This window comes from Sinocyclocheilus anshuiensis, unplaced genomic scaffold (assembly GCF_001515605.1).
Source record: "Sinocyclocheilus anshuiensis isolate Anshui unplaced genomic scaffold, SAMN03320099.WGS_v1.1 scaffold2482, whole genome shotgun sequence".
Classification (NCBI taxonomy): domain Eukaryota; kingdom Metazoa; phylum Chordata; class Actinopteri; order Cypriniformes; family Cyprinidae; genus Sinocyclocheilus; species Sinocyclocheilus anshuiensis.
The window spans coordinates 25,451-48,311 of record NW_015555925.1 but is presented as its reverse complement, the minus strand read 5'-3'; the positions used below and the strand labels follow the sequence as shown (position 1 = coordinate 48,311).

Below are 22,861 nucleotides of genomic sequence, written 5' to 3'. Positions count from 1 at the left end.
TTGGTAGAAATGAGGATGAGAGAAGGTACAGGAAAGAAGGATAGAGGTAGAGAGAGTTGTTAAAGATGTGTGCAGGGCAAATGTGTGAATAATAAAAAATAATAATCATTTGACAATATAATAACAATAATAGTAATAATTGTAGTAATATGTGATTTATTATTACTATTATTTTATTTTATCAAAAAATAAAAGGTTGTTCCAGCACTCTGGTTTAAGAAAGCTGTAGGACACAAAATGATCTTCAAAAACCTTTGCTGTGGGGATTTTATATGTCTTTGTTTTGATTTTCTACGGAAAACTGGACAAAGAAAGACATTTCCTTCCACTAAGGGACCATCAATCATTTCCAAGTATCTAAGATATCACAATGGTGAACCAGTGAAGCCATGAATGCTGAGAGCCTTTGTACTGCAATACTGCCCTCTACTGCCAGGAATATTTGCTTCAGTACAAAAGAACAAAGGAAACCACACAGAAAAGGACACAAAGGAAAGTAAGGAATATGTACAACACCTTGATAGGTAGTGATCAAAGTCATCCTTAAAGACAGCATTGGCCATATGTTCTGTCCTCCTTTCTCCTTGACCCACCTTCTCTGTGGATACTCTTTTAAACTATTTTTTTAATCCATAAAAATCTATTCAATTATGTATTGTATTTTTGAATTGGTATCATAAGTACATTTCAAATCATTTCCGTTCATAAGCAAGTAAATTGTCCAGTATGTGTGAGGGAGATTTTGTACCATATACAATTCATATGAAAACCACAGTTGAAACCACTAGTCATATGACACACAAACCACATTAAAGCCACTCTAACCAGCTATTTTATATCCAAACCACACCCATCTCACCTGTGCACACCTCTTCCCACTTTCTTTCCCTCTCATTCTCTCTCTTTTCCCTCTCTGTCTATTCCTCACTCAACTGTGTTTTCATCTATTACTACACTTTGGATCAAACCAGGTGAGTTGGCTTTACAGAAGCCAAAAACTACATTTGATTTGAATGGATTTAAGTGGAAAGGAATCAACATGTACTGTATTGGGAAGTGTGTGTACTGTGTATGTAATGCTAATTAAAATATCAAATGCAGCTCTGATTTATGTTTATTGCTTCATTACAGATTAAAAATGGGCTGCTTCACATTTGTCAAAGTTGTGATGGTTGTGTTCAACTTGCTTATCTGTGTAAGTATGCTTTTTTCATCATTAAATGTATACATTTGAGTGCAGGGAGAGGGGTGTTTAGAAGAATAATTGCATTTCTTTATTTATTGACTGAGACTTTTATGTGGGGTGTAAAGAATGAAATAGATTCAGCCTGCCTCTGAATGAGCAACAAATAATTTATCCTCTCCTCTTTACAACGAACGCACACAGTACACACATAAATTGAACTAATGCAAACCGATAACATGAATCCATTAGAAAATGCTTCATTGCTTCACGGTGAAGTCTTGATAACCGCAGTCAAAGTGTGAATGTGAGTAAGTCAGTCACACTTGCTCACATGCAACAATTTTCATCTCATTATTGTTCACAGCCACTTTGTTTGTTTGAGTGCTAAAGCCTGCAAGTGCCTGAAATGATGGGTATGCTGGGTTGCATTGTGGGACAGGAGATTTTTAAGCCTGTCGATACAGGAACAAAGGAGAGCGTACATAAAAGTGTACAATATTTCATTCAAAGCATTGCTAGAGCAGTATACTATTCATTTCTATTTGGTGAACGGTTTCTATTTATCTGATCTACAACTGACTTATCAGTCTTAATATTTGTCAAGGTCGGTACACTCTTAAAAATAAAGGTGCTTCAAAAGGTTCTTCACAGCGATGCCATAGAAGAACCATTTTTGGTTCCACAAAGAACCATTCAGTCAAAGGTTCTTTAAAGAACCATCTCTTTCTTACCTTTTTATAATCTGAAGAACCTTCTTTCGCCACAAAGAACCTTTTGTGAAACAGAAAGGTTCTTCAGATGTTAAAGGTTCTTTATGGAACCATTTAGACAAAAAGGTTCTTCTATGGCATCGTGAAGCACCTTTAAAGACTTAAGAGTGTAGAGGACAAAACTGGTATTACATAGGTTATACCGAATACAAGGTCAAGGTTTTCTGTGAAGATTTCATTAAAAGAAAAACCGAGAAATTTATAACCAAGTGCTTTTTGTCAAAATCTCAACATAAACCAATCAGTCTGTCATTCAGTCTTAAGTCTGACATAATGATTCAAGAGCAATGGTTGGACAACAAAAGATAAACTAATTAGATTTTTTATGTTTACGTCTTCTTCAAGTATTAGAAACTTGCTTTGTTTAACTATATGTCTGATTATGGAGCATATTTAAACCAAGGACGATAACTATAATGTTAATAGACTAAAGGTCGGAATGCACTGCACAACACTTACCCAGATTTTGCACTGATTTACAGTCTGTCGAGTCAACACTGGCTATTGAAAATCAGAGCCAGTCTAGAGATTTGAGTTGTATCAGGTAGTGTATGTTGGGCACAGGCTCCAATTTTTTAGCTTCTGGCTATGACTCCATCATTGCTGAGGATATCAAGCATGTTTAATATTTTGAGCCTATTTTAGAACACATTTTGACTTTATTTCTAATGCTTCTCCTCCTTTCTTGTGTTCAGTACGACCTGAAAGTCTAGTAGTGTGTGATCCTCAGTTATTTAGTGTTTGATCCCTAGTTTTTTCTCTGTAATAATTTACAAAGTCAGCAAGAGTACGATGCCTAGTGTTCAGATTTTAAAAGTCACGCAGTGTATTCCAGTCTTAATATAAAATCAGAATCACCATACTTTAAAGCGCGTGAGAATTTGATGCGACAATATAACTGCTGTTAGTGTGGATGCTAAAATAGTTATTGTTATAGTTATCTTTATAGTTATAGTTCTTGGTGTGAATGGGCCTTTATTGTCAAAAAGTGGCAAATGCAGGTGTTCAAGTATTAATGGTGAATGTTTTGCAACAGCATATGTCTGTTTTTTGCGGTAAATACATTTACATTTGGCTATCATATCAATTATAACGCATAAACGAACCAAGTGCAAATACCTCCCTAAATATTACACAAATAGTTGTCAATGTAACTGGATTGGATTCCTATTGTAGGGTTAAATATTTGGGTGTCAGCCAAGACTGTGAGCCAAGAAGCTCCAACAAAGCAACAGATCACACGGAGTTGAAAAACTCCCATCTTTGTGAATAGTAAATTGAGGCTGCACATTTATGTGTTCATTTTATTTTACACATCTCTGTTTACATTTAGCAAGACAGCCCTCTACATGCTTTTTTTCTGTTTAGATCCCCCTGCACAGCAGTCTCCATAATTCCCTGTGTAATACCATGGAAATCCAAATTATTTTCCTCCCCTCTCCAAGTCTAATCGGTTTCATTCCACATATAGTGTGCCTTAGTTTACCCTTACACATAATCTGATTTCCATGTAATCTCTCTAGAAGCATCTTTCTTTGGCACGCCATTTCCAACATTATGCCATGCATGGTGGCATTTCATCAAAGTATTATTTGCTTTAAAAAAGCAGTAATAATTATGACAGGAAGGGAGGAATTTTTGAAGAAAAGAAGTTGAAGGTAATATACCCGTCACATTCTATTTGCTTAGAGACATGTCCATTATCAAAAGCTGACAGTTAAACTGCTAAAACATTCAGACAATTCCCGAAGCTCCATGAGCGCAAGCGGGAAATGATAAAATGAAAATTATTCTCTCGTGGAAAAAATAAACGTTGACGGGAAGGAGTATTGAGAGTTTCATGTTCAGCTGTCAGCCAGCTGAGCTGGATGTGAGTCGCCCTGACAGGTGTGATTGTGTCTGACAGAACATATCAGATTTCAAAGATGGTTATGGCACCAACTGTGAATTAACATGCTGACACCAACCCATTCATTAACCCAAACCACCACCAAATGTGTTCTGGGGCTTAGACCTTTTGATATCTGACTGGATGCATATCATTCTGCTCGGAGACATGAAATAGCATGAAATAGGCAGACCCTTTGAATAAACCTCTTCTACATCCCACAGTTAAATAAGCCAACCGTGGTGTTGCACTTGGATCTTGATACATCAGAAGACACATAATGACTACAACATTGTGTGTCCATCATTACCCCAGGAAACCCATGCCATGATTATGTGTCAGACCTATTGTCAGCGAAGAGTCCTGGAAGTGACATAAATGAGCAGTCGAGCACCTAATCCTGCAGGCTTGTGGCCATTAAGGGCACCCTTTAGTTTTCTATTGAGCCATTGCCATTGCTGAATTACCTACCTCTATGGAAGAACACACATAACTCAGGTATACTCTGGCAATAATGGGAAATCCATGCAGGCCTCTTATCGTACAGCGTAATGGTGAGAATAAAAGGTCATGGGAAAATGCCTAAGATAATGGAGCCAAATACACATGACTACAACTGATACACGCCTGTGGTCATAATGCTTTTATATGAACTGGAGCTTATAGCAAAGTAACTTGAGCATGAGGTATGATGATGTTTCATGAACTAAAATATGAGTGCTAATCTGTGTTTAGCACTATGCCACACAGTATCAGACTACAGTTTGTTTTGGGAGGTACAAAAGTATAGCCTAACTTACAGTAGCTAGTCACATTACTGACATGGATACAGTTGATATGCAAACATTTCTCCTAAGACATGTTCTTAATTAATTACTGAGAGGATTTTGAAGACTACAGGAATACTGTGATTGACAACAGCAAGAATTCACTTACCCAGAACATTTACTACGTGTCCTTTTCGCAGATCTTTCTCTGTTTAATTCAAACGCATCGGACGCCATCTTTGTGTGCGTTTGTGGGTTGACAGTGACACTGAAACATAAAGTTGTAGTCACATCTACCATTGTTTGTCGAATGGTTTGAGCAAAACATAATAGTAATTTTCATACTATGCGTAATTTGCGCGATCGGGAATTTTAGATTTATCATTTAGTCACGTGATTTGCCGCGTTTACCATCAGAAAGCAGCTTGGTTAAAAGAGACGTCTTTGTGAGCTGTCACATTACACTTGCACATTAAAGAAATTATGAAAAAGGAAAAGAAAGAAAATTAGTAAAAGTATAAAGTATAGCTAAAACTATAACATATTGTAATCATTTTAAATAACTATTATATTTTTATTTTTAAATATGCACGCAATTACTCTTAAACATAGGGCTACTATGCCTAATATGCCAAAAAAAAAAGGCAAGTTCAGTTTTTTTTTTTTTTGTCATAAAATTGTCTGACCTCATTACATCAGTAGGCTATTAATGTGCCACTGAGTTAGTGTTTTGTTTGGCAACCTGCTAAACATTACTGAGGAACTACTGTACATTGCTTCGCAGAAGGATTTGTTATCATTAAATGATACAATTGTTGTATCATTTGTGTTTAATTTATGAAACCTTGCCAGCTATGGTCACAAGCATTCAGCATGTGCCTAACAATGCACCTAAAGTTGCTGTAAACCATGGCATTTTGGGGCTTGCTGCTTTATTTCGTGCAGTTAGTCTATTGAGGCAGATACCTTTTTGTCATGTCACAATATAGACAGTGGTGTGTAATGGATTGCAGCAGAGAAGCAACAAGAATATCAATTATTGGGGGGAAATTTGGCCATGTCTGATTATTAGGGAGGGGGACTTGCTCACCTCATTTTGGTGGTTACAGCTCTGATGACAGGGTGACTCTATACATTATCCTATTTGTATCTAGGCATTAGAATATCACTATTAAAATGCAATGTCATATTTGTGAAAGTAAAAAGTGGAAAAATGTTTTTGACAGCTGGCGGGCATGTGTTTGGCGGCTGCAGGGATATGGGTGACAGTGGACGGAGATTCCTTTATGAAAGTTTTGCCACCCTTTACTGGTGATTTCCAGACTCATGTCAATGTAGGAATCTTCAGCATCACTATTGGAGCAGTTATGACTCTGCTTGGACTGCTGGGGTGCTGTGGAGCTCAGAAAGAGAGCAAATGCCTTCTTATAATGGTAAATCTCATTCATCTTCTTACCAAATATCAAGTGAAATATGAATAATAATGTTTGGACGTTTAAGTTTTGTTAAAATGTTCACTCTCTTTGTCTTTCTCTGGGCTATCAGTTCTTCTCCATCATCCTGGTCATTTGCATTGCTGAGACAGCAGCCGCAATAGTAGCCCTGGTCTATTCCTCATACGTGAGTCTGGCTCTAAACCACTGACCTCTCTGCCAATCCTCCCCATCCCCCACACACTCTTTGTCTCTCTTTTCATTTTAGCTGCATGTAAATTCCCATCATACTCTGGCCATCATTAAATTAGGGGGTTTGAAATGGCTCCAGCACATTCAGCCTCTTTAATAACTCCCAGATTGCCCCAGGCGCTATGCCAGCACTCTCACTTTGAGCAATTTATCGCACTACAATATTGACGTTTAGGCATTTTATATGCAAAACAGGCGATTTACATACAGAGCTTTCACCCATTTAGTGAAATGTATAATAATTACAACAACTTTCAATGAGTTATGGAGGGTATGTTAAGAGAATAATGCCATTTAATTAAAAACACAAAGGCCTTTTAGGGCAAATTAAAAAATTGAATTCCATTTAACAGACAGCAATCTCATTTAATGCATATGAATAGATAATCCTATATTAGAAAAGTAAGAATATATATATATATATATATATATATACATACAGTATACACACACACACACACACACACACACACACACACAATACCATAAACAAGTGGGATCTAAAATATCCGAAAAATAGTCAAGCTGTAAATTAATATTTAAAAAATATATATATATTGTTTTTAATTACTTTAATAAGTAAATTAAACAATTTAAGTAATATTAAATACAAATAATCATTTATTATTTAAACTATATTTATTAATTTCTTGATGTTTAATATCCCTAATTAGTTAAGCAAATTGACATTAACCATGTCAGTTCCTGCTTCCATTGTATCACAAGAAGCTCTTTAGAACATTTTGCTGGATAACATGATTATCAGGTTTTACACAATTAACTATACCATACACAATACTGAGAAATTATAAGTGTAGTTCTGTTTCCCTCATTGTTATGCTATCATTTGTAATGAAAAAAGTATAAAGCCGAAATAGAAGCTCATATTTTTGAACCACACTGTCTATTTGTGGTGTTTGGTAATTGTGGTTCTACTCCATTGAGATTTAAAATGGTCTTCTAGGTATTTATGCAAGCGTAGAATCAGTTTGTTCATGAAACATCATAGCTATCTGGATGAAACGCAGTACTTCATCAACAAGCCAGAGCGGTTAATGCTACTGGAGAGTCACCAGAAAGGAAAAGTGCAGGACATTCCTGTGAATTATAGATTGACTAAATCGTTCAGAGGAACATTAAGCATGCAAATACCCATTTAATGTGCCGTTTGTCACCATCACACTTTTATCCATTCATTTATTTATTATCCTGACAGAAGAAATTGGTGTTTTAATAATTCATGTGCAAGTCTATGAGCAGCTGCCCTGTTGTAGTTTTGATAAGAAATAGGCTTCACAAAGTTATAACAATCACACAATATGAATTTGAATAGCATTACATGTTTACATTAATATGTAAAATTGTTACAGAATAAGCCAAATCGTTGTGGAGATTGTGTTTTTAATGTTCAGTTGGTCACAGCTGTTTGCTGTGTGATCCAAAATGTAATCACTCCCATTTCAAGAACATTTCGATTCCATTGTGTTGATGTGGTGTCGTTTGGCAATAACATTTTCACTCTTTAAATTAAAGATAGTTATTATGATAAGTAAAAGCACATAGAATTTACATTCTTGTGTTGTATTACTTTCAGCTGATGTTTGTAAATGGCATTCTGTGTCGTACACACTGGTCTCAGATCAGCAATTAGCAATCGCTCCCTTGCCTTACAGTGCTTTGTCCTGTCTAGATTGTGAGGGAATTCCTCCAGACATTGATGGATTAGCTTGCGCATAATAACTCTACTGATCTGTGTAGCTTCCACTGCTTCATAGGTGGGAGGGGAAGCACTTTTAATTGTGTTTTGTCTGCACATCCCCACAGGCATGCTGTGCTGAAGACCACTCTTGCTGACCCCACCTTTCCCAGCAAACACACACACATGTGACAATTAGCAACAGTCCTTGTGTGCCTAAAACTCATCTGGGTTTATTAATCAAATTGCAAATAATAAGGAAGAAAGTAAGAAAACAGAGAGAAAGATACGGAAAATGCAAGCATGCAACACAAAGGAGATTTGAATTTACAAAGCATATGCGGCCATATTGCATTCACATAAACTATTTTTCCATATATCATGCATTCAGTTCTAAACATACTAAATAATAGGCATACTGTATGTGTAATTATGTAGCAATGTTCTTTATGCATTTGTGCAAATGTGCTCAGTAATATAGCACACGTGTGACTTGCTGACAACTCAACTGCATTGCGGACAATATATCTATGATATTTCACTTTTTGAGCTTCGATAATCATTCAGTTTCAAAATACAAAGACATAAAAATGACTTTGTTAAACGTACCAGAGTATGATTCATAAATAAATTACTGGTAAAGATGAAAGGCAGCCTTCTTCATAGTTTACTGATTTATCTAATGGGAATGATGTAATATTTAAAAAAAAAATTATGTTTAAAAAACATAAATATCTTCTTCATAGTTTACTGATTTATCTAACGGGAATGATGTAATATTTAAAAAATGTTTATGTTTAAAAAACATAAATATTTGTTAATGGCGTAAATGTAATGAATTAATTAATCAATTAATTAAAAAAATGGTAACACTTTAAAATTTGGTCCCATTTGTTAACAAGTGCTTTAACTAACATTACATGACATCGAGCAATACATTTATACAGTATTTATTCATCTTTATTAATGTAGTTTATAAAAATACATTGTTAGTTCATGTTAGCTAAAGTCTATTAAATAATAAATAAAATACAACTTTTGAGTTTAATAATGTATTAGTAAACATTGAAATAACATCAACAAAGATTAATAAATTATTTAGAATTATTGTTCATTGTAACTAATTTAGTTACTAATGCTAACAAATAGAACCTTAGTGTAAAGTGTTAAAAAATAAAATAAAATAATGGAAATGCAACGTTGTCAGCCCTAATATTCATACATTTAGAATATATATTTCAAATTAATTCAAATCTTTAATAATAAGTATCAATAAATGAGGAAATAACCTTACGATTACGACTAGTAAGAACTGCATTGCAGAGAAATGACTTTACTGCCTAGCCTTTGTTTCATTTAGCCATGATAAATGTCATTGCTAGTGGCCTTGTGGAGACACAATGGTGAAAGCAGTTTGCTTTAAAAAGTGTATCTTTGTGGAAGATTTGTATCTGCTAGTTTCCATTCCTTTCTAAAATTCATGTGTCCTTGTTTTTTCTTTATCTGTGATTTTGAAAGACTGAGATCATTCTAAAAACGTGGGCCACACCTGGACTGAAGGAGCAGTATGGGAAAGATAAAATCCTCACGGACTTGTGGAACTCAACCATGACAACAGTAAGCCACGGCCAACTGAATACATGCATACATGAGTATTGATCTGTGCCTCAGGCTTTTCAGTACAGGTCAAACTAAATTAATCCATCATGCCAAATTTCATGGCCAAAAGTGCCTTTAAAACCAGTATAGGGTGGTTGACAATAAATGTGAAAATGAACTTACTAAACAGACTGCCAAGAGTTTGACAGGCTAATGAAACCCCTTCAAGAGCTCTACAGATCAATACTCATACGTACTGCATATCATGGGAACATGATATGTTAGCTCTACAAAGCAATATTTGTGAAAATACTATATGCAACTGACTGTTCTTGCTTTTCATTGGGTAATAGTTGCAGTGCTGTGGCTTCAGTAACTACACAGACTTCTCTGAATCTTATTACTATGAGCAGAATGGGGCCCTTTACCCTCCTACCTGTTGTGCAGGTCTTCAGCTCTTCCCCTGTGACGACGACAATGCAGGTTTCAGTAATGTGGTGGTGAGAAACATACACAACATTCACAGTTCTATCAAATAATTCCACTGCAAAAGCTAGCAAAAGTTTGGACATGTTTAAATTTGCTACTGTAGATGTAGTAGCTAGCAGGGTTTTGGCAAATAATCATTATATTCTAAGTTTCAGCTGGTTTGTGAAATGTCACATTTAATTGTGACTTGCTACTTGGTAACACATATGCTTTCTTCATGTAAAATTTTTTTTTTATGTTTTCTTGTGAGATCAGTTTGGTGTTTCGACATTGTTTCAAACTGGCTAGAATTCTAGTTTCCTGCTCATAAACGTGACTGTAAATTCTGTGCTTGGAAATTGCAATTACAATATTTCAGACACCACTTTAGAGGCACATAAGTGCTGAATTTGGAACCGTGTACTAGCATACTACTCTTCCCAGTACTGTTATAGAAATATATAGTAGATATAGTAAGAGTAGTATGCGGTCCAAATTCGACCAAAACATGAAAATGATGTCTTGACAGCTCTGCTTGGCTGAAGGCACCATAACCAACTATGATTAGTGTCCACTTACCATTTTTTCAGCCTTACTAGGCGAATGATACGTCACCTAATTAATAATTATGAGCCATGCTGATAAGGTAGGCCTATATAAATATGACCCCCACCACTTTTCAGATCACTCCTACACCCTTGTGTATTACAGAGATGTGGTTATATAATTTGGGCCCTTTCATCTGACATTGGTTTCTCTTCCCAGGGCTGTTATAAACAAATTGTTAAGATTATCCAGAGGAACGTCAACATTGTGGGAGGAATAGCTGCTGGAGTCACTGCCATTGAGGTAAACACAACACATCCATCATGCTGTTCCAATAACAAATGTATCAGAAGAAGTGTACTGGGTTTATGCAGGCAGTTGAGCAACTCTCATGATTTGACTGTAGCCTTTATCACGATTGGTTAAAGCTAGTTTGGTATACAGAACAATTTACGACTTTGCATGTCCAGCACAAGCTTTAGCAATGGTTGTCATTATCTTCATTTCTTCCAAATGCATTTAAATGTATACTTATGCCTATTAGACATTTCAATCATATGACACAGACAAATTATTTGCCACCACCTATAAATTACCATGTGTTTTGTTTTCTAGGTGGCAGCGATGGGGGTGTCTATGTACCTCTATTGCTACCTGGACAAAAAAGTCACCTGAAAGTCACATCTTACTAGTTTATTATTATGTATATGCATCTTTTCTTTATGCAATAGGATTTGTTACTTTAACTGTAGATAATACTATAGATATTATGCCATTATTTATTGTAGGATTACAGTTGTATCACGTTAACGAGGTGAAGTGGATGATGAAATTGTTGGTTATTTGATTTTGAAATAGGAAGTTACGTAAACAATCATTTTCTTCTGAGTTTGTAATGTAATGCAACTCATGAAATAAAATGTTGCTGTATCCCCTTCTACATGAGAAAGTAATTTTATAACCAGAGATCAAGTTCATTTGCATAGAGAAACAATAATTGTTTTGCACTGAAACGCTTCATGTCACACAAGCTGTTCTTAAACATGAAAAATTAGTTTAGGGAGAGATAGGAAAGTGCTTGTGGAGAATGTGTTATAAATAATGCATTTGTTTCACCACATAAAACTATCCCTAACCCACTGAAAATATATTTAAGTAGGAGACTGACTGAGGATGATAATTTGTTCTGTTGGTACAGTTGATACTAAATAAAATGCAACATGAAATCATGAGTCAGTCCAGTTCCTTTAAAAATCCTTTGTAATGATATAATGCAAACAAGCAAAGTATGACCTTCTACCCCACTGACAGTACACAGTAGTACAGATCATAATGAATAATATGATAAAAGATTTTATATGACAATTACACAGAAAACAGGATAGAGTTTTTGACTTTCACTCGAAGATTCACAGACACTACATCTCATTCTACAAAAACTACTCTGTCGGTCTGCATGATGATGCAATTACCCCTACAATATCGGCACACACAGGAGAATCATTTACACAAGGGATCAGCCACACTAAATTTGCATTGATTTCAATAGTCACACCATTTCCTTTGTGGCTGCTTCGATTTTCCACATAATTTGCCTGCTGTGCTGTCTGCTTATCGAACAGGAAATAATAATAAAAAAAATTATGAAAAATATATAATCTCCAAAATTGCATAAATACAATTCTAAGTATAACCATTCAACTTTTTAAAAAAAGTGAACACACCAAGAATACATTGCTTACATGTTTGGAAAGCAATTGTAAAAAGTTTAGCTTATATGGGGCCTTAAAAGTAGAGCCATTGCTTTAAAGCCATTTTAAGGAAACATTACATCTATAATTATTAGATATCATTCCAATAGAATTCTAAATAAATAAATGTATTCATTAATTAAAAAAAGAACGTACTGTGCAGCATACTGAAAACATAACTGTCTGATTGCAACCATATAATACATATATATATAAAAAAAAATAATAAATGGACAGAGGGAAAACAAAGTAAGAAAACAGTTTTATTTTATATAAGAAAACCAATCACTTTTAACTACTTAGATATACAAAACTGTTGAAGACTCCGGTTAACATATCAGACACAATCTCTGCAAACTTGAGTACAAAATAATATGTTGAGATGAGAAACATTTCTATTATGGTATTGCACATGTTCCAGATACTATGAAAATGTTTAGTGGCACCACAAATAAAATGTCTGTAGCAATATCAGTACCGATCAGTGAAACCCTGAAACCCACAACAATCTACTCTGAAATCTCCTCCATGAAATGATTTGGACATTATTGCATGGGAAATAAATTTTTCACCAGTATCTTCACACACATTAACTCACGTTAACACAGGGCATATCTACGATTCAGCTGAGATTGCATTGAATTCAAGTGTTAATCCTCCATTCTACTCTTATAAGGCTCTTTAGTGGCTGTGTGAACACATAGATCTCACCTAAGCAGCATCGCCTGTCGTTCTCTGGGAAAGAAGATTCTTAAAGCTGTTGCTGGAGGGCCATCATAGCACAACATAAAAAAAAAATCAATCACATGTCATGTTTAAAACTGGACTGTGCAGTCCAATATAGGTCATTATATGTAGTTAAGGTATACTGCCTGTGCTACTAAAGAACCAATAAAAATACGATATTTTGTTCTAAAAATATATGTCTGTACATAGTTTAATTTGTAAACAAATTTAAGCCTTTTGTTTCTTAATGCATTTTTTCTTGTGTAAAATGAATCCATTAAGTAAAAATAAACGTAGTTATTTTAATATTGACAAAATAAATAGACATAAGTTAAAACGCATGTGCAGGACGGCCCAAAGCACTCAGTAGTGTTAAAAAAGTATCTTATGTCTGCCATATCCTCTTAATCCCTTTTTTGCAGTGCCCTGGTTTGACGTTATCTGCTGTCACAATTCAGTAACTCAAACCAGCACTGGCTTTTATTATAGTACCAGTAATACTTTAAAACATCTATCAATTCTTTTCTAATGTCAAACCTTCCAGCATAAACACATATGAAATTTCATGACCTCAGGAAAAGCTCCCACTGTAAAATACATACCAACAAAATGAGAAGGTCACACCATTTTTAGAAGTCCACACTCATATCATTCTTGTTTAAAAAAGCCTGCAGTTCCTAGAGGCTACCAGCATAGGATGGTTCAGTCAGGATCATCCTACAGTTCATCCCCTTTGTCTCGCAACGGCCTGAAGAGTAACACAAGGCCCATTATCAGCCTGACATAGGCCTTGTCTGTTAGTGGTTAGGAAAGGCCCTTTGGGTGGGATTAGGACTGTTCTAAATCTGTTCCACAGGAAGTCCCTCCTCTTTAGGTGCTGGCTCCAAGTGAATGGGAGTGACATTATTGGGCTTCTTAACACTGGAGGGGAAAAAAAGATGCCGTGAAGGTCATGGACAAAATGTCACATAAAAAAAATAAATAAAAAGGTAAAAAAAAAAAAAAATTAAATGGAATAAAACTAAATAGTTATATATATATATATATATATATATGTATATTTGAGATTATAGACAAAAAAATAATGCCTTACAAACAACAGGTAAGCTCAAAAACAAAAAGTCGTATAACAGGCCCCAAACTAAATCCAACTGAGAATCTGTGATCATGTTTGGGGCATACAACTTTAATCTGACTAACCTGAACAACATAATATATACTTACGAGTATGGTGAGATTGGAACAGCCACTACTAGTACATGGTTCTTCTTTCTGAAGAGCCTCCAGAGTCCTTTGTGATAACCTCGTACATCCAGGTCCCATACGTGCAGGCACTGTGAGCAGTAAACAAGATAAGGCCATAACCTAATACTACAGTTTTAATATCCTCACCTTTAATATATTTTTTTCTATATATTTCCTCTCTCAGTGTTTATAAGCCATTTATCTACCCTTGCAGGCTCTTCAAAAAATAGCCAGACATTTGCACCTTTAGTTCACATAAAAACAGGCAATAAAACTCACCACTTTGCTAAGATTCATTGTAACCCATTGTAACAAAACATGCAGGGTAACTACTGGCTAACCTGCTCTGAAATGCAGCCATTTATGTAAGATACCCAACTGAAATCTCATTTCAAAAATTCAACATACCTTTGCCAGTTCTGTCCAGGTGTTTGTATCGGTCTCTTGCTCCATTTTAATGAACATTACAAAGGTCTTTCCCTCTGTGTCTGGGATAAATGAGTCTTCACATGGGTTTTTACTGTGGTCCAGAACCTTGGCCTCACTGCAGACACACAAACGATTACTGCAGTTGTTGTAATAATAATGAAATTATTTTAAGGCGTTACATTAACTATGCAACAGAGGTGTATGTTCTTCAGATAAAATTACCGTAGGTGGTTTTGGATTTCAATCTCATATGCATCTTTCTTCAAGCTGTAAACAGAGAGAGAATATCAAAGACGTCTGAAAAATGATACAAATTAGGCTAATATGAAGGCTATTATAGAACCATACATACCCATCTACATTTTTCATCTGAACATTCGGAATTGTGTTGAACTTGTGCTTTTTAAAGTAAACTTCCTATAGAGAAACATGCACAAAATTTGGCATAAAATATACATTTAAAATGAGGAAATGTTAGAAAAAGACAAATGCCACATCACTGAATTCATAGTATCCCAGATTCAGTTTGCCATGGAAAAATATACTAAATTACAAGTAATAGTTCATATAAGAATACAGATTAACCACAGACGTTAACATAACGTAAATATAGACGTAATAAGACGTAAATATAACTGTCTCACTTACATGGAAGTAACCATTCATGTTTAAGCCAATGATGCCAAAGTGATAAGAGCGGGAGACATCAGGAATGACACACTCTCTCCCCTTCCTCTGTTCCGGCATCCGCATCCACATGTCCCAATCCCATAGCTAAGGGATAGCAACAGTACAAATGGATGAAAGAGGCTAGACAGGTTTAATATATGCCGTCTGTGTGACGCTTTGTTTCGTTGTGAAAGCGAAACTACTTTGTTTGGCCTTCCAAAAGAGGACACGACTAGAAATCAGTGGTTAGGTTGTATTTACAACACTGTTCCAGAACAGTTCAAACCAAATATTCAGATGTGTCCAGCGCATTTTATGGAGGACTGTTTCCTGATCCTGGTAGAGTAGACTACAATGCCGGCTGTTCTGACTCACAGACTGTAAGTACGTTTTTATATTTAAAGAATTTGCCACTGATGATTCAAACACGAGTTTTTTGGGCAGTGTAGAGTAGCACTTGTTGTTTGTCATTTCTCCGATCACAAATGCAGACATGGTTTTATGTTTATGTGGCGCGATGCAATGCAACGCGTAAAAAGACAGTATAAGTAATTATAATCCATAATTATGTCCCCACTGGATGCAACAAATGCCTCGTTTATAATGGCTTTTAATGTTTTTGTCTCGTCGTGCTGGGACAATGCATCACAATATGGTAAGGGGATTAACATTTCCGTCACACGCTTGAGGTATTCGGCCAATCACAACGCACTGGATAGCTGGCCAATCAGAGCACACCTCGCTTTTCAGACCGATGAGTTTTGTAAAAATCGACACGTTTCAGAAAGGCGGGGCATAAAGGAGAAACAATAATGTACAGTATGTGGAAAATAATGTGTTTTTTGCACCTTAAAACACAAACATTTCATTACACCAAATGTTCTTTTTAGCAACATCATATGACCCCTTTAAGGCATTATATGCACTTATTTAAATATCATTTCTGGTACTTACTATATACACTACACACTCTTGAAATTCAACAGAATGACTCTTCAAAGGTTAGCAATGTTATTCAAATGAGAGGACAAAATACTAAAATCCATAGTGAGAACAGCACTTCCCAATGGTGAGAGGAGGATTAATCACTTTAAGAAGCTTTCGTGCAAGCAAATGGAGCGGAAAATTGTGCCAAAATTAGACTGCTTTTGAGAGGTTTTGCATGTAAACTGTAAATAAATAAACTTCTCCTATTTAGTCATAAATTATAGGCTAAATGCAGGAATTAGCTGCCTCACCTTCTCAGGAGTTGGCCATTTGGGCTCCAGTTCATCCTTGTAAAGGCTTTTTTTAAGCACCCAGCCAAGGCCAGGCATACTTTCCACTCTGTACGACAGAGACGGGTCCTCTGCTGTGTGCTCATAGCCCTGCAAAACAGCACAGCAGCAAGGTCAAGTGCACTGCTTGAAGGCCTTTAGAGACTTTTACAGTAATTAAAGCTGAGGGTACAATAACCATTGTTTAGCAGAAGAAAAATATACCAACAAAAGAGCATTTGGCAGCATTTACCCCCAAGACAAAAACAAAAATAGCATATTTTCAAGTAATAAAAACTGAAAAGAAACTTTTTTCTCCATCACTCACTTGGTCATTCCAGGCCGAGATACAGTACAGACTGTCATCCTCATGCAACAAATGGATGGTCTGACTGAGAAAGCTAAGAGACAAATGTTGGATGAGAAATAAATCACACATCTAAAAGACTTTTAGAGACAATGAGTCAAATGTTGTTACTCAATCTTTTCTATTAAGATGAGTTGAGCTCAATAATTCTGCACTCACACATTTCTAATCTGGCCTGTGACAAATAATATGGGAGTCTGCTACCATCTAGTGGACGTGTGTAATTCAGTAAAATTAATTACAATAAAATTACTCATTTACACAGCTAATATTATACACACACACTCTATTAATTTTATATGTATTGATATAAACTAATATATCACTATATTATATTGCATTATAACATCCATACCTGAAAAAATCTATGGAAATATCCAGGTCTTCCTCCAAGACAATGGCAAAATCTGCAGCCTAAAACATTTTTTTTTTTTCCAAAGTCAAACACTTGCAAACTGTATTACAACGTAACTGTATATAAAGTGTAAGGCAGGTGATTTCATCATTTACTCACTGGATGCAGACTGAAGGTTGCAGTCAAGCTGGCTTTGTAGTGCTGAGACAAAATAAACATCAATGTATTAGTGCCATCTTATGGTCTTTCACAAACAGGCTTTGACCACTGCAAATCACTGGCCATTCCTTTTCATGTTAATGATTCATTTTCAGACAAAAGTCACAAACATATCACCTGTGACACTCTAGCATTCTTAATACTGATAGGCGTATGCTGAACTCCTTTAAGACCGAAGAGATCCACCACATCCATGGGTTCCTAACCAGAAAGCTTTTTGTTAATTTTGTAAATGTGTATAAATCCTCTCACAAAAGCTGAGAAGAAAAAAAAATGCATTTAAGAGGAGAGGAAAAAATATGAAAAGGAGACAATACCTCATAGTAGCCATCGATAAAAACAGTGATCATCTGTGGATTGACACCATGGGAGGAAAGAAGAGAGCGCAGCATTCTAGAGAAACAAACATGGCTTCAGTCAGGTATTCAAGGTATGCTTTTTTTAATATACAGGATTTCTAGGTTTCTCCACTGAAGCCAAATCAAACAACATGGACATAAAAAAAAAAACTGTATGTGAAATATGTGTCTTCACTGTCACTTCTGGTCAATTTAATGTATCCTTGATGAATAAAAGTATTTATTTCCTATGAACAATTCTTGATTGGCTACAAAATGTATGAAACAAAAATGTAAAAACATACGTGCCACAGATTTAACTAATCCATTCAACTGCAGATATATGATGTGGTTTGGTATGGTAATAAGTTTACTGACCTATAGAGATAGTTTGGTCTATTTCCAGCTATAACTGCTACTGGGACGTTGTAGACATTGTTGTTAGGCAGCTAAACAGAACATGGAAAGGTTTAGTCAACACAGATTTAACACAAACACTCTTGTTCTACTGTCTAAATGCTTTTAAGAGTCAAGTTACAGTATCTCAGGATGAGGGGTATAACAAGCACTAACAACTGAAAGTCTTACACTTCTGCATAAAAACATTTGTAGAGAAAAACATATATAGTCGGTCTCGGTATCATGCATTTTGATTGTGATGTTCCTGATACCATAAATAAACATATCATGGAACCAAAAAATGTATGACAGTAAAGTAAGTTTTTAAAAGTTGACTGGCTAATATTTTTAACAGTTTGGTAGAAAGTGATGCCTTGACGCATGAGATTATTAAATATTTTTTTTAAAGCACGTGTGATGCATTTTTCAGGATTCTTATGTTCAAAAGAAAAGCATTTATTTGAAATAGATTTTTTTTTTCCAACAATGTAACAGCCTTTACTGTCACTTTTAAACAATTTAAAGGGATAGTTGACCCAAAAATGAAAATTCTGTCATTAATTACTCACCTTCATGATGTTCCAAACCCGTAAGACCTTTATTCATCTTCGGAACACAAATTAAGATATTTTTGATGAAATCCGAGAGCTTTCTGACCCTCCATAGATAGCAACGCAACTACCACGCATGTCGAAGACTGACACAGATGAGAAGAAATTGTTGAATAAAGTTGTCATTTTTGTTTTCTTTGCGCACAAAAAGTATTCTCATAGCTTCATAACATTACGGATGAACCACTGATGTCACGCAGACTATTTTAAACAATGTCCTTACTACCTTTCTGGGCCTTGAATGTGGTAGTTCCATTGCGGTCTATGGAGGGTCAGGAAGCTCTCGGATTTCATCAAAAATATCTTAATTTCGTGTTCCAAAGATGAACGAAGGTCTTACAGGTTTGAAACGACATGAGGGCGAGTAATTAAATGACAGAATTTTCATTTTTGGGTAAACTATTCCTTTAATGCATCCTTGCTCGATAAAAATATATAAAAATAAAATCTCACCGACTACACATTTTTTAATGGTAGTATATAAAAGGTTTTTTAGTCACAGAGTGTGTGTCTTACTGGGTCAGGATTAAACTCTATGGGTGCTGGATCCTTGCAACTACAAATGCTTCCATATCCTTCCACTTTACTGCAGAAGAGTTTTCTCCGGCGGTTCAGCTCAGTGTCTGCCCAATGGCACTCTGCCTCTGAAATGAGTCACAACGTCAACAGACAGCTTCAATACGATCCATAACATAACTACAACAAATGAACTCTACACTCAAAATAATAAAGGTAGACATACCTTCAGAAGCTGTCAGCTGGACCTCAGTCTTCAGCAGCACAGGATCACCCCATGTGGACAGAGCAGGAGACTTGGAGTGCTTCTCCCCATACACTTGACCTGAGAAAATAAATAGTACATTTATATCACATCCCAGTGGAAAAAGAGGTGTTTTCTATTTTAATAAATTATAAAATGTAATTTATTACAGTATATTAGAATGATTTCTGAAGGATCATGTGACATTGACGACTGGAATAATGGCTACTGAAAATTCAGTGTTGCCATCACAGAAATACATTAAAAAATGCATTTTAAAATATATTAAAAAATAAAAGAGTTATCTTAAATTGTTAGAATATCTTAGACTATCTAAATTTCACAATATTATTGTTTTTACTCCAAACTTTTGTTTTTTTTTTAACTTTTGTTGTTCAAAAGATTTATTCCAAACTTTTGAACAATGGTATAATACATTATTAAAAAGTTAAAAGGCATTATCCTTACCTCCCTTCTTTACAACCAGAGTCCACATATCCCTCCAGCCTAAGGGGACAGCTGCCTGACTCCCCAAACCTTTCAGAAGATTCTTTGCTGCATCCTTCAAGTGGAAAGTCCCCTCATCCTGAAGAGGCCAATAAGAAGTGCACTTAAACACAAAGAAAACACAAATCTGAAACCATGAAAGTGGATGGGAGAGGCCTTTCTTTAACCTTAATAGTGAATATGAGGATTCTGCCACGCGTGACCATGTTGAGAAAGAGGATCATGGCTTCATCCTCATGGGGAGAATAAGTATCAAACACTCTTTTGGCCATGACGTGACCCTGAAGGAAGATGATACAGAAAAATGCTATCATACAAATTTATAAATAATCTTGACAACTTAAAAAGATAGTAATGATAAAAGAAAATACAGTTTGTCATGAGAAGTGAATGAGTGTTCTTACAGTTGCCTGATTTAGAACTATAACATGTACACCTCGCCCCTGCTCCCTCATCTCATCTTCCAGAACCTGCAAAAATACATCAAATATTGTTGACAGTGTTATCTGGTAATGGTGTGGCAAATTTGTCTTGTCATATAAAACAGGGCTTTAATCACTTACAGTGGTGCCATCCACTGCTACATAAACCTTAGATCGACTAGAGTACACCTCGATATCTAAAACCTTCCTCCCACTCACTGGTCTGCGTGGGGTTTCCATGTTAGGCAGGGCATCATCTGAGACAATGTTCAATAATAACAAAAATAAATTAGTATTCAAAACTGACAGTGTGTAAACATTAAAAAAGCACAATGATTTTAGTGTCTTTACAATTCCATTCATAATAATAATAATAATATTTTAAATCTCTAACACGTCAAGGCATCATAAAAAAATGTCCACAAAAGCAATTAATCGACATTACCATACTCTTGAGCTGCATCATCCTCACTGGCAACTCTCCTTGTGTCAAGAATGAGTTTGATATTTACAATCACTGTGATCAGTAGAAACAGGACAGCACTGGCCTGCACCCACACACACACACACACACACACACACACACACATTATTATTTAAATATAGACAGTAATACATACTACAACTTAACCCAACATTTCTAGCAGCATTATAACTTATGCGCAAGTTGAACTGAAAAATTAACAAATTTGATAAATTCTGATGTTTTGAGATGCTCCACTGACCATCTGGTGCTTCACCAGAAGCAAGAACATCTGACCTTTTGTGCAAGAATCACATGGTCAGTGTCACAAATTTGCTTTGATTAGTGACCTAGGCTAGAAATATTTCGTTCTTTTTAATTCGCAAAATTTCTTTTTCAATTTTTTTAAAATCAAGTGCTGCTCAGCTAACCATAATATGACTACAACATAAACTGATAATCAAACTTTCGTTGTGACAAAGTAACTAGTGACTACCTGAAAAGTGAAATGCCTGTATTCATTTTCACAATCTAACATTTAAGAAGTTGTCAGCAATTCCGATGTTGTGGTAAAGCCGTGGATCAACAGTTGTGTTGTTATCAGTTAGTGATTTTTATTTATTTAGTTTTTAAATGGATTATTCTATGAAATGGCATATAGTTGTATTATAGTAGTAATAAATGAACACATGCCCTATTTTGCAAAAAAAACAAAAACAAATAAAAATTCAATGATGAATGCAAAATTAATTCTGTTTATTATGGAAAACACAATAAATAAATAAATGAAGTATGTATGTATGTATGTCCACTAAAAGATACAGCAAATACAAGTAAACTTTAGGTTGTATAGTCAGGACAGAAAAATAAACCCCCCATTATTAGTGTTCAAAGATGATCTTATTAAGTGACATGTGCTGACCTGGCAGATTCGTCGCACTGCTCTTTTGTTGGCGAGTCTGTATTTCCAGGTGAGGTAGAGGCTGCGCTGCTGGCGGGGGATGAAGGGTTTGGCTCTCGGGTTGGGTGTCCAGGTGTCCATATCTGCAGTCCTGCCCGCTGCTCCTGATCACAACACCTGCCTGCATCCGACAACGCCTGCAATCACGTCTTCTTCATCTACACATCACAGCAGTAACAAAAGACGGCCATAACACATTTCAAATCTTCTTGCAACGTTAAAATGCAATGCAGGTGGCACAACTTTAACATAGGTTACTGCAAATGCTTTATGAACAATTACTAAAACAACGCTAAACTGCATTTTAACTGTAATAAAATTGTATGCATGTGCACGAGCTAATGATATTAATAACTCATTATTAATACTGACTACTGCGAACAGATGGTAGCGGGTAACGTTAGCTATCTGAGCACAACAGCTGAAATTCCTTCTAAAGGCAATTTCTTTTGACACTAACATTTCTGTTGACTGTAAGGCTGCACATAATAAATGCTAGTGACTGTTTACCTCAGCAGCATTTTATGTTGCACGAAAACGACGTCCCGCCTCGCCAGAAAATATAACTGTAATTTAGTTTAGGTCGGGTCTAGTAACGTTTGGCCATATGCAGGTAATGAGCATTGTGAAGCCAGATTGCAGGATAACGCCGTACGTTTGTTTTTCAAAATAAAAGCCCGTTATTTTTTATGGGCAAATAGTGAATGAAATAGTTTTCCTGCCAAAAGTTAGCTACTTCAAAAAAAAAAAAAAAAAAAAAAAAAAAAAAAAAGGTTAA

General features: G+C 35.6%; 2 protein-coding genes across 2 annotated transcripts; one reads left to right on the top strand and one right to left on the bottom strand.

The window, feature by feature from the left end:
* Positions 1 to 894: 894 nt before the first annotated feature.
* On the top strand, positions 895 to 10,627 carry LOC107675940 (tetraspanin-1-like). The gene is made up of 7 exons (XM_016470436.1): positions 895 to 971; positions 1,132 to 1,195; positions 5,838 to 6,044; positions 6,157 to 6,231; positions 9,511 to 9,609; positions 9,945 to 10,091; positions 10,589 to 10,627. Exons 2-7 carry the CDS (start codon positions 1,139 to 1,141, stop codon positions 10,625 to 10,627), a joined length of 624 nt encoding a protein of 207 aa, XP_016325922.1. The 5' UTR covers positions 895 to 971; positions 1,132 to 1,138.
* Positions 10,628 to 13,031: 2,404 nt separating this feature from the next.
* LOC107675946 (protein O-linked-mannose beta-1,2-N-acetylglucosaminyltransferase 1-like) lies at positions 13,032 to 22,726 on the bottom strand. Its single transcript, XM_016470441.1, has 22 exons — positions 22,594 to 22,726; positions 22,045 to 22,241; positions 21,105 to 21,207; positions 20,801 to 20,916; positions 20,642 to 20,707; positions 20,405 to 20,518; positions 20,199 to 20,316; positions 19,713 to 19,811; positions 19,487 to 19,614; positions 18,339 to 18,409; positions 17,940 to 18,015; positions 17,740 to 17,823; positions 17,563 to 17,604; positions 17,404 to 17,462; positions 17,010 to 17,082; positions 16,664 to 16,792; positions 15,405 to 15,530; positions 15,109 to 15,173; positions 14,979 to 15,023; positions 14,736 to 14,871; positions 14,307 to 14,416; positions 13,032 to 14,003 (listed from the first exon to the last, which is right to left on the bottom strand). The coding sequence occupies exons 2-22, from the start codon at positions 22,162 to 22,164 to the stop codon at positions 13,922 to 13,924; spliced, it is 1,962 nt and encodes a 653-aa protein (XP_016325927.1). The 5' UTR covers positions 22,165 to 22,241; positions 22,594 to 22,726; the 3' UTR covers positions 13,032 to 13,921.
* Between the last annotated feature and the right edge of the window lie 135 nt (positions 22,727 to 22,861).